This window comes from Mastomys coucha, unplaced genomic scaffold (assembly GCF_008632895.1).
Source record: "Mastomys coucha isolate ucsf_1 unplaced genomic scaffold, UCSF_Mcou_1 pScaffold9, whole genome shotgun sequence".
In the NCBI taxonomy this organism is placed as follows: domain Eukaryota; kingdom Metazoa; phylum Chordata; class Mammalia; order Rodentia; family Muridae; genus Mastomys; species Mastomys coucha.
The window spans coordinates 19,744,933-19,757,603 of NW_022196915.1; the positions used below are offsets into that span (position 1 = coordinate 19,744,933).

A 12,671-nucleotide genomic window follows, 5' to 3' on the forward strand; every position below is an offset into this window, starting at 1 on the left:
GCCTCCTCCGCAGACCTCTCTGCTTTCATTTAAGAGACACTGATATTTTTCCCCGGTTCTTGTAAGAGTCATGTCTTTGGAAGTGAAAGTTCAGAATTAAGGGTTGCTAAATGCTATGGGGAAAATAATCAGATCAATGGTCTGTTAAAAATGGCAAGTGGTGCGTCCAAATAAAAACTACAGTGTCTTCAGGGACAGTGGCTAGTGTTTTGTATATGTTGTGGCTGTATATATAACCCTGTCCTCAGGGTCTGTATCTTGTTTACACAAAAACAAAAACGTATGAGTGTTCCCATAAACTAACATTGTGAAATTAGTCCCAATTCCTTGCAGCTCATGGTAGAATTGGAAGTTTAGGGCAAAGGATGACAGGTGAAGTTCGGCCTTTGGTCACAGTGAGGTGGGACATAGAGGAGATCTGGTCCATGTGACACTTTGAAGAAAAGAGGCAGAGGGCTCCAATGTTAAGCTGCCTATCTTCAGGGTACTGACCTGACCTTTATATTTAGATGGAAAATGAACTGGGCAAAGAGGAAAGAGGTACCAGTAATTGTACAGCCATGGTAAAGATAAGGTCCACTTGATCATCCTCTACAGGGTGGTCCAAAGGAGTCCTCATTGCTTGGGTAGAGAAGTTGGTTCTGTTCTAGGGTACAGTCTCATCCTTAACAAGAACTGCCTCACAAGGAGCTTTTCAGTTCCTGGAGTCCAAGGAGACTGCAGCTTTGGAACCATCATTTATTTCTGTGTCTTTAGCTTTGATGGAATAGCCTTATGCAGTCACACCTTAAGTGACTGGCATACCTGTGCAGAGTTGTGCATGTGTCTGCCTTGAAGTAAAAGAGACAGACAAAATAAAGACAGAGATGCCAAGCTCTATTCTGTTGGGAGTTCCCTTGTGGGCCCAAGAGAAGCATCAACACTTTTTAACAAAAGCAATAGCTGAGCACTTTTTATGCTACAAGTCTTTTAAATATTTAACCAATTACTTAATTCAATTATTTTTCATAGGAAAAAAAGCAGTTTTTTCCAGGACCATTAATGTTTTTTACCTGTGTAACTGCAACAGCTTTCTGAGTTTTCATTAGAATATGATATTATTTTATTTAAAAGAAAGTTTCCTGAATTTCAAGGAAAACTAAGACACAAAAGAACCATCGAGTAATAGTAATAGCAGCAGTTAAAGAATCAGTTGAAGAGGCTTAAAGAAGAAATGCTTTTGCACAAGGAAGGACCTTGTATGGTGAAATAAAATTTTGTCCTAATATAAATAACTTTCTAAAAATGGAAAGGCAAGGGAGGGCAAAACTGACAGTATGTTGATGAAGGTTTGTGAAAGATAAGGCTTAAAAACAATATATCTATAGCAAAACTCATTACAGTAAAGTTATTAAAAATTTCTTAGGTCAGTATTAAATTCATAACATGAAAACAAAGCTTAATTTCTATGCCTAATAAGGGTTCACATTTAGGACCACTAACTTAGAAAGCAAGGACTTCATGGTTCATCCCTTCATTGAATGAAGTGTTTAAAACCTGATGATTATATTTCATTTAAGTTCTTTTAGCACAAAAATATAAATATGTCTTAGGGCTGAGTTGGTGTGGTTCCTCTATTGAACTAAAGTCAGGTGGTCACAACCTTAGCATCCATTTATCTTCATAACTGTCATAAGAACAATGATATTGTTGACTGAGAGGTAAAGATGTTCCCTAACTTCCCCCATAGTTCTGTGATTATTGGATGGCACACAAGAGACCCGAGCATGGCCTACTGTCTCCACAGCCCTTTAGAGTACATGGTCATTAAATCTAAAAATGTTGGTGGTCACGATGTTTGGTAACCCAAGGCAGTTCAAATCTGTCAGCTTGGCATTCAGACTCTTGGCATTATGGCTGACCTTCCCAGGCTCATCACATGATTTAACCCAGCTGAACAAAACCAAATATGCCCCTTCATTTGTACCTCTCAGTATCTGAGCCCCTTCTCCCTCCCTACTCTCCTGAGGGGGTGGGCACACCTCCTCTTTAAGTCTTCACACCATCTTCTCTCTATGCCTGTAGAGAAACCTCCCACTGCCAGCTCAGTGCTCTCTTACCATCTCCTATGACTTCTGCCTCACCATCCCTAAAGCCAGAGCATAAGTCTGGTACCATTCAGCTCTGAATAGCTAGAGGTGCAAGCTAGGAGATTACAGTTATTCATGGAAGCAAACACACCCCATTGGTTGCTCCCACACAGGCTAAGTACAGCCAACTCTGTTCCACTGGATCTGACTTCCCACCCTCGCAACTACATAGATGTCTCATGCATAAGCAAATATCCCTCCGCCAACAACTGACAGAAGGCTACAGTCCTGGAGAAAATGGAGAGGCACTTGGGGTGGTCAGGACTCCAACCCACAACACTGTCCTTGCAACAACAGACCCTTGCAGCTGCTGGGAATGCTGGGAGAGGAGAGCATCTTCCAGTGGATTGGGTTTTTCCAAGGCCAAGAAACTGAGTTGAATTTCACTTTTTCCCTTTGCACAACTAAATTCCTACCTCCTGGTTTTTAATATGGGTGAAAATGCTAGAGGCAGAGAAAGAGCCGGATTGTCCATTTCCAAGAGTGGCCTGCAGTACTGGCATTTTTGAGGGCAGCACATAGAACAAATTGAATCTGGCTGTGATTGGGAATAGACCAGAACGGGACACCCGTAATGTCAGTAAAGCCTCTGGTACTATCCGTTTCTCAGCCGAAGGGAGGAGGGCTCAGAGTAAGATGAGGAACAGAGAGTTCTGTCAGGATGGGCCTACAGACCCTTAGGAGCTGAGCAAGAGCGGCTCTCCATCCCTTCCTAACACTGCCATCTACTGAGATGTCCCACTACTCTCTCTGCAGTGAGGTCTGCAGAGGCTTAGATCAGTTTGCTTTCAGCGATTTCTTGTGTGGTTTCATTTCTCCTTTGATTTACTATTCTATCTGTTAGCATGAGGCTCCCTCCACCCTCCCTTTCGGAAATTAATTACTGTAATTATCCATCTTTTAATAGCTGCTGATTTGGCATCTGCAGAAAATATCTGAGAAAATGCATCTCTATGTTCATTTGCATATTTGAGGAACAGTGAAGATGAATCGGGACTTTTCCTCAATTACTTACTGACCTGACTAAAAGAAAAGGATAGTGCCAAATGGATTTCTTATTTGCATTCTTAATTTGTGGGGTTGATATCACAGAGTGAGCAAAACATCTGAATGCTGGGTTCAGTCACATCTGTGGGGGTGGGCAGGGGCAGGCCAGCCTCTGAACATCAGCTCTGTCTCTTCACTGCCCATCACTGGTGTGGATTTCTGCAGGATACAGACATCAGGTTGACTGACAAGACACCCAAAACCACTGGCATGGCCATTCTCCTAGTATTGTATAAAAACAGCTGAAGAAGCTAGCCTCAGGTTGAGGAGAATGCACTGGGCACGATGCACCATTCCAGTGCTTTGAGCATGCCATCGGGTTGGGACTGGGTGAGTTTCAGAACTTCTCCCTCACCAATGACCTTAAGAAGTCACATAACTCTCTGGATCCTTGAGATCCTGCAGAATGGAGCAGGGAACAGCTGCTCATGGGCTTTTAAGAACTTCTGAGAAGAAGGCTGATATTGCACTCCTGGCACAGAGGGGCTATCCCATGTGTGTTGAGTCTCCAGTATGCTTAAGAGAGGCCCGTGTTAGCCAATAAGATACAGAAGCAAAGATAGTTTTCAGAAAGTCAGGTTTCAGGTAACTCAGTGGCAACAAGGCATTTGGTATACAGGTAGAATGCTTTAATCTGTCAATTAGATACTGAAGGAAGTTGGTCTTTAAAGCTGAGGCCCAGCAAATGCCCCTTTCCTGTGCACACAGGACAGCACATTGATAGAGGGGTGCGTGTCTCCCTCTGCTCTGAGCCTAAGCTGAACCTGTGACCGATTCACTTGGAATGATGAAAAGCTATGGAGACAATGTTGACTTGTTCCAGACCTGAATTTCCAGAAGAATTTCTAAAAGCTTCTGCTTTTGTGCCTATGAGAGCCCTGGGCTGCTGTGTTCCCTCCCAAGAATCCACCCAGAGACACGGGTAGAGGCCAGATGCAGATGACCATGAGGCAGAGACCCAGGCCATACTGACAGCTTGAGACAAGGACACGGGTAGAGGATGGAGCTGAGCTAGCGCTTCAGTGGCCCCTTCGTCTCAAAGTGCTGGATCCATTAGTGAAGAAGCCTCTGTGAGGTTCCATTCCAGCCGGTATCATGAAGAGGATATCCCATCCCTGTTGACACACAGTGTCATAAAATATACTGTCAATCCCAGCTTAAAAAGGGGGACTCACTGTATGAACATAATGAAGTGTGCCTACAACCCAAGATGACTACCCATCAATGAGCAGTGGAAGCTTAGAGAATCCCTGATGCATGCAGTCTGTTATTGGCAGTGTATCATCCCATGACCTGGGATTGTGATGGTGTAGTTATTACTAACTTTGTAGTCCATTTATCCAACACATTCCCTGCCACTATGCTGCATCTCCAAACTTGTCAGCTTCATGTTCACTCTGTCATTGCTCTCCAGGAGAACAGAAAGCAGAGTAAGTGACATCACAAGGGAACATATGAACATGGACCATATTCAGGCCATTTTTACTCCCACACCAGACACCACTGTTTCTTAGTAAGACCAGTATGATCCCTACCAGTAAGTCCCCTTCCCACTCTCCTTTTCCCTAGTCTCAGAGGACCTGCAAAATTTGTACCATGTCACTATTATGGTCAAATGGTATGAGCACCAATTAGCTGTCGTTTCTTCCTAAAACGGATGCCCTATGTGGATGAAGCAAAGATGAACCAAATTCTTCAACTATGTTTTTCTCCTGTTGCTTTTAGAAGATCACCCAATGCACAGGAATGACTGACTGCTTTGGATGCCCTTGGACGGGTGGTCACAGATCTATCAAGGGTCTAAGACATTCTGACATAACCCTTTAAGAGGTTGTGCCCAGGGGTGACTCTGATAATCATGGTACACTAGAACAAAGAAAGTCTCACAGTGGGAGTCATGCCACAGATCAGCCAGGTAACAGACAAAGTGCAGGTGTTCATCAGAAGATACCTGTGGGTGATCATCGAGGTATAGACGAGGCAGCAGTCTCACCATGATGCAAATGATCCCAGGATGCATGATCATGACGTCACCTTCATCCATCCTACAAAGATAGGGAAGACAGGACATATGACATGACCTGTGCAGTTTTCTAGATCTTTCTAAAACAGAGCATGATCCACTGTGATCCATGTTATCAGTGCACCACCTAATAAGTGCCTTGAGCTAATACATCTGAGCCTATCGTAGCCCAGCTGTAAGATGGAGTTAACAGCATCACATTTTCCTTCCAGGGACATAGACATCTCTGCCTCAACTTGTTGGTGCCGGGATTATGAACGTGCACCACTACTCTGCTTCATTTTTCTTCAGATGAGATCCAGGGATTGAACTCAGGTCCTCATGCTTGCAAAGCAAGAACTTTAACAGCTGAGCTGTCTTCCCAGTCCCTCAAGAGAAAAAAAATAGTGTTTCAAGATGAAATAGAAAAGGGCATAAGTGGAAACATTTGTGGGACACTTGATAATGCATTGCTTTGAGGAGATTATGGGGTGAAAAATTACGCAAGGAATAAGGTCTCAGATCAAATAGCCTAAGTGTCCACCTTCAGATACTATATTTAAAAAAAATATATGTTAACTTAAAGCAAGTGAGAGAAATATAGTAATATAAATAGGAAAGCTCCCTCAGAGGGTAGAGATGGAGCACAAGGAGCAAGCAGCATGTCCCAGCTTCTGAGACCTACTCAGGACGGCACTGGGTAACCATCTTGAATAAGTCTTTCCCACTTGGCAAACAAGAGCCTGTACATTTCCCTTTCCCATGGAGCTCACCACCTATATCACCACGCTTCCCAGTCAGCATTTACCCAGTCATCCAGTGTGTCCCCAAAGGAATGTCACTGAAACAAGCCCATTGAAGATGTGTACAGGAGAGGGAACAGATGTATTTCACAAGAAGAACAGATGTGCAAGGCAAGCTGGGAAGGGACTTGCCATGTCCAACACAGTCAACCAGCAAATTCCTCATGGTCAGTGAGGAAGAAGGAACCAAATCACCAAACAACCAGATGCTGGAAATGCTGAGAAAATGGACACATTGCTAAGGAAATGTGAACCATCAAATTAAGTCAAGAATGTATTGATAATTTAAACAGATCCATAAGCAAGGAAATTGAAGAGATAGCAAAAGACCTCCCCACAAGGAAAAGCCCTGGGCCAGCGACGTGGTTCCATTTGTGAAATTGCTGCCACCAAGCATTAGATCTGAGGTTCACCCCCAGAATCTACATGGCAAAGGAGAGAACCAACTCCCACAAGCTGTCCTCTGAGCTTCACAGGAATGTGTGTTCACATGCATGAACATGCACTCACACTCACACCAGATGAGTTGATTAGTAGAAAGATAGATGTAATTTTAAAAATATTTTTAAATAAATAAATAAAAAGAAAAGCTTAGACTAACAGATTTGTGACTTAATTCTACCAAACTTTTAAGAAACAACTGACACTAATGTTTCTCAAGGTGTTCCACAGAACAACAAGGGTTGGGGGAACACTGAAAAACTCATTCTCTGAAGTCAGTGTAACCCTGATACCAAAACTGGATAAGCATACAGTACCACCAACACAACTGCAGACCAATTCCCAGATGTACACAGACACAAGTGTTCCACAGTGCTATGCACCAAATTCTAGAGCACACTAAGAATATCATTCATTGTGACCAAATTGGTAGTCCATCTGCACAGTGAGACAGTCACCTCCCAAAGACAAAGGTGAATGCAAACTGCTGGGCTTTCCATCTGCCCTCAAAGACTCAGTCCCAATGAGAGGGAAAAAAAGGAAAGAAAGAGAGGGGAAGGGAGGGAGAAGGGAAGAGGGAGAGAAGGAGGGAGGACTTCAAAGAACCAGAAATCAGAAACCAAATTTGTCACTTTAAGGTAGGCATCATAGACGGGATCCAGCCAAAGGTTAGCCCACATGGTCTATCTGAGTCTCGTCCAGGAGTCCCCTCTTCCCACAGCAGAAATTGGCACTGAGGTGGCTCATGGGGAGGAACGAGAGCTCACAGCAAGCAGCTTCAGAAGAAACATGACTGGTGCCATCATATCTCCTTTGTGTTTCCTTTCTTGTAAACTTTTACTTATATTTTGTTTTTATTTATTTATATTATTTATTTATTATTTATATTATTTATTTATTATTTATATTATTTATGCATCTGTGCACTTGTCTTCCAATAGCTTAGAACCTCCCAGAATAGGCTTTCATGGCTATTCTTCACCTGCATGCACCTGCTCTGCCATATGCTCTATCATGCTGTTTATTTATCCTTTAGACCTCTAATGCATATATCTTTCATTCAGACTTTTCTCTCTCCTCCCCCTCCTTTCCAGTGTTCATTTTACCACTTAATCATTAATACCTGAAGCTCTAAAACCTGTAAGCCAAAATTTTCCACTCTCTACCCAAGTACAGCTATCTCTACACCTCCTCTAAGACACACCTGAAATGTGCAGGTATCCTCTGCTACAGGTTACTATGACAGACTGATGTTGAGTCTGTCATTCTCTTGGCTTTCCCTCCCACCTAAATAGTCATGAGGAACGTAAACCCAGATGAAGACCATTCGCCAGGATGATTCTGGTAAAATAAAACAGGCAGAGAAATAGTGTGGGGGAAGAAAGTGGGATCTCTCATTCTGTCAGACACATAAAACTTAACAAAGAAACAAACCAAAGGCTGAGAAGACTAGCCACTGCAGCACCCCACAGCTTCACAGCTTCTTGATAGCAGGAACAAAATATAATGAGTGAGCTGAAGAGCCAGAGAAAGACTACGGAGTCCTGCTTTTAAATAGTCTCAGTGGCCATATAGGAGATTAAATGAACAGATGACTGAGGCAAAGAAATCAACTCAAGACCCAGACAAGAAATTAATAAGATATAATAATGACTAGCCAACTTCTATTATATGAAAAAAACGGCAACTGCTACTGAGAAAAAATGTAAGGCGAGATAGAAGAACCAAGAGTGAATTTTGGAGATGAGTTGAAAGCGGGGTACAGATACCTATCAATAAGTCATTTCAAGCAAAGGGTGCTACCATTGCAAAGACCCCACAGCAAAAGCGTGCCTGGCATACTCAGGAACCAGCAAAGAAGCCTGGTTCTCACCCGACACCAAAGCCACATAAAGACCACACAGAAAACACCTATAGAACAATATCCTACATAAACACACATACAACCCCCCATCCACGGATTAAGCACAGTGGCATATCCTACAGCATACACTAAGAACTATACACTGCGACAAACAGGTCTAAAGCCAGGAATACAAGAGTGCTCAGCATAGAAAAGTCATTGATAAAATACTCCACTTGGGAAAAACAATGTGATCATCTCAACTGTTGCACACAAAGCATCTGACACATGCCAGCCCTCTTCCATGCTGGAAACCAGAGAAGCAGTAGAACCCATCTTCAACTTGACAAATGGCACTTCTGAACAGCCACAGGGTAAGGACCAATTGGAAAACTGAAAGAAACTCAAGCACCAAAGGGGTTGTCCACAAAGAAGAACCGAGGTGCACAGCTCACACTTGCTCACTTTAGAACTTACAACAAAGCTACAGTGATCAAAACAATGTGCTGTTAGCATTAGGACAGACACAGAAAACAGTGAAATCAATTCAAGGATCCAGAAACAAACTTGAATAGCTACTGCCATCTGACTTTCAACAAGGCTACCACCCCCCCACCATAGCCTCTTCAACAAATTATGCTGGGACACCTGGATGGCCACCTGTTTTAGAGGGGACCAATACTCTGATTCACACCATATGCAGAAGGTAATTTAAATGGGTCAACGGCACAGCATAAGAATTTAGAAAAACCATCAGGGTAAATCTCCATGATCTTCGATCTGGCCATGGACCCAGATACAATAGCAAAAATCACAAGCAAAGAGAAAAGGAAAAGAACATAAGACTTGACACAAGTTAAAACCTCTCGTGTATCCGAAGGCATCGCTAAAACATGGAAGAACAACTTATAGAATGGGAGAAAATATTTGTAAATAATACATGTGCTAATGACATAATATCTGCAATAAATAAATAGCTCACACAACTCAACCAAATGTCTGTGGTTTTTACCCAATTTAAAACAGCCATGGTGTTAAATGGACATTTTCCCAAAGCATACATAGATATACAATAAACACCAGAAAAGATAGTCACCACCATTAGCTATTGGGGGAAATCAAAATTGTATTGAGTGACCACTTGCACACACAAAAATGCTCTTTTAAAGGAACAGTAATGTTGGCAAGCATTCAGAGAACTGGACCCTTCATAGGCCACTGACAGGGATGTGGGACTGCCTCAGCTGCAGTGGGAAAAGACAGTTGGCAGTTCCTCAGAGAGTTAAGCACAGGATCATCATTTAACCCAGCAGTTCTTCTTCTTTTTTGGGGGGTTGGGGATGGGGGTGGGTTTCAAGACAGGGTTTCTCTGTGTAGCCCTGGCTGTCCTGGAACTTACTCTGTAGACCAGGCTGGCCTTCAACTCAGAAATCTGCCTGCCTCTGCCTCCAAGTGCTGGGATTAAAGGTGTGTGCCACCACTGCCCGGCTTAACCCAGCATTTCATCCTAAGTATATTGTCAAAAGACTGGAAATATGAACTTAAACATAAGTATTCACAGAAACGCCGTTTCTAGTGGCCAAAAGGTGAAAGCAATCAAGGATCCCCTAACACTTACTAGGGTAGACAAACATTGGTGTGCACACACAATGGCAGTGTATTCATCCTCTAAGAAGGAAAGAGGTATTTTACATCCCATTACACGAATGAACTTTAAAAACATTAGCCCATGTGAAAGAGGCCAGATCAAAAGAAAGGACCACCCACATTTTTCTCTTTCTGTGCCATACTCAGTATAGTGAAACCACAGAGCCAGAAAGCAGACTGTTGACTGCCTAGGGATTAAGGAAAGGAATGGGGAAGGTATATGGGCAAAACTTGAGGGTGGTGAAAATATCTGGGACCTTTATAAAGGAAGTCATGTCCCAGCACTATGAATGAACAGAATACCACTGCACTGTCCCCTGACAACTGTGAACATCACTTTAATATAAATCAGCACATATTAGCAAAGGAAGAGAGTCTGAGAGTCTCAAGGACAGACGCTCTAAACTCTGCTTTGATTATCAATCACAATGGGAACTTTTAAGTCTGGTTCCTAGAGCTAGAGAGATAGCTTAGCAGTTAAGCACACTTACTGCTCTTGCAGAGGACCTGAGTTTGGTTCTCAGCATGCTTTGTCAGGTAGTTTAACTGCCTATAATTTCAGTTCCAAGGGGATACATGCTTCTGTAGGAACCTGCACTCATATCACACACACACACACACACACACAGAGAGAGAGAGAGAGAGAGAGAGAGAGAGAGAGAGAGAGAGAGAGAGACAGACAGACAGACAGACAGACAGACAGACAGACAGACAGAGACAGACACAGAGAGACACAGAGACACAGAGAGACAGAGACAGAGAGACAGAGATTTAGTTTATATCCTTAAGGGGACAGTGTTTGCTAAGGAATAATTAGGGCAGGGCTACAAGATGACCAACAGCAAAGTAAGACAAAAAAAAGGACTGCCTACAGATTCTGCTCTGCAGGGAACTCACTGAAACCTTTCCATTGCCCAGTGTATGCCAAAGTGCCATTGAAATCATGTCCCCTTATGAACACAAACTACAACTGCAGCTTAAGCTCAGTTGAACGTATTTAGGATTGCTACTTTGATAGATGTAAAGAATCAAAATTAGTCTCACAGGCCTGGTCGGGGCTGAAGAGGTCAAAGGGTAAGTAAGACGTGAACCATGAAGAAGAGGGAGATTCCTGATTGGAAGAGACTTCCTTCTGGCCTCTAAAAGATACAGCCACAGTGAATCTTGTAGCTTCCCATCCATGTCACATTACAAGCCTATCCTCAGAATTCCATACCCAGCACTGTGTGTGGAAAGTAGGAGGCCTCTATAGGGGGTAGGGAGACCTAGAGCCATATTGCACTCCCTAATTGTGGAGGGCTCTTGGTGCCCTTCTAGAAATTTGGCAAGCATTTGTCACTGGGCTTGGGCAAGGAAGTAGGCTCAGATTAAGAATATTCACATTTGGGTTAATACAAAGCTGGAGAGACTAATTTTGATTCCTTATATCTGCCAGTCCTCAATACTTATGACTGAGCGTAAGTTGTGGCTGTAGTTTGTGTTTATAAGGGGACACCATTTCAATGGCACTTTGGCATGCACTACGCAAAGGAAAGGTTTCAGTGGGTGCTCGGTAGAGCAGAGCCTGTGGACAGTCCTTTTCTTGTCTTCCTTCTGTCAATCTTGCAGCCTGTCCTAAACTCAGCCTAGGAATGTGTGGCATTACTTTTATCTCAGTCATCCTGATAAGACCCTAGAAATGGTGAGGTGACCTCAGGGCTTTGTTTACCGCTTTGCTTGATTACTACCTTGTGCGATCTTTTGTTTACTGCTTTGCTTCATTATTACCAGGAGTGATCTCTTTGTTTATTGCCTTGCTTGATTGCTTTGTCTTTGATCTAAGAATTGACAATGATTTTTAGATGTACCTAGATTGATATAAAAGCAGACTGGGAAAAAATAAAGCTGCTTTAGCCTCCACAGTGGCTGGAGTCATGTTAGAGTTTTGTCTAATTGTCTTTTTCAGTCCTCCCTTCCTCCCTCCCTTGAGACCCTCTTGACTGGCTGAGCTGTCTTGGTCACCTCTACCAGCTGCACTGTGCAGTGGCTGATGAGAAGTGCCTAATGGCTCCCAGACAACAGCATCTAGCAAATTCCAGGAAGATGAGCCAATCGACATGTACAGATCAGCCAATCGACATGTACACGTGGGGTGTGTACTCATATGCTTTGCAAGGCCTGGCTGGTACAAGGCAGTCACAAACTCCAGCAGGCATCTCTATAGCTTCAGAAAACCAAGGAAGCCAGAGAAGGATCACTTTCATGGAGACTTTATGAGATGTAATTAACTGTGACACCCCACACAAGCAACTTTTAAGGACAGCCATGGGCATAGGATCAGACTCTCAAAAAACACAGGATAAAATCATTGGGATCCATGTGGTTGCAAAAATAAGAGAGACATAAATAAGTGAGCCCAGGAAAAGGACCATAAGACCATAATGCTGATTTTTAAAGGACTAAGAAGTACTCCTCTCTCTGTTTCTCTTTGTGTCTGTCTTTGTTTGTCTCTCTGTCTGTCTCTCTGTCTCTGTCTGTCTCTTTCTTTCTCCATCTCTCACTCTCTCTCTCTTTCTCTCTTCCCCTCCCCCCCCTGTATGTGTGTGTGTGTGTGTGTATGTGTAAATTGCAGCCTCTAAATTTTGAAACAAAGTCTAAGGATATCATGGTATACATCAGATTAGGTACAGTTAGTAGGAGACTTTGGTGAAGTAGAAGAGAGACCAGCATAGACTTCGGGAATAGTGAGTACCAAGAGACAATGAGAAGAGAGGGACTGA

The 12,671-nt window shown here is 43.0% G+C and overlaps 1 protein-coding gene across 1 annotated transcript in view; it reads right to left on the reverse strand.

The window, feature by feature from the left end:
* Wdfy4 (WDFY family member 4) overlaps positions 1–12,671 on the reverse strand; it is a 234,798-nt gene that overhangs the window by 167,720 nt on the left and 54,407 nt on the right. The window contains exon 13 of the mRNA XM_031361883.1: positions 5,128–5,221. Within this exon, the coding sequence (XP_031217743.1) occupies positions 5,128–5,221 (94 nt within the window). The remainder of the gene's footprint in view (positions 1–5,127; positions 5,222–12,671) is intronic.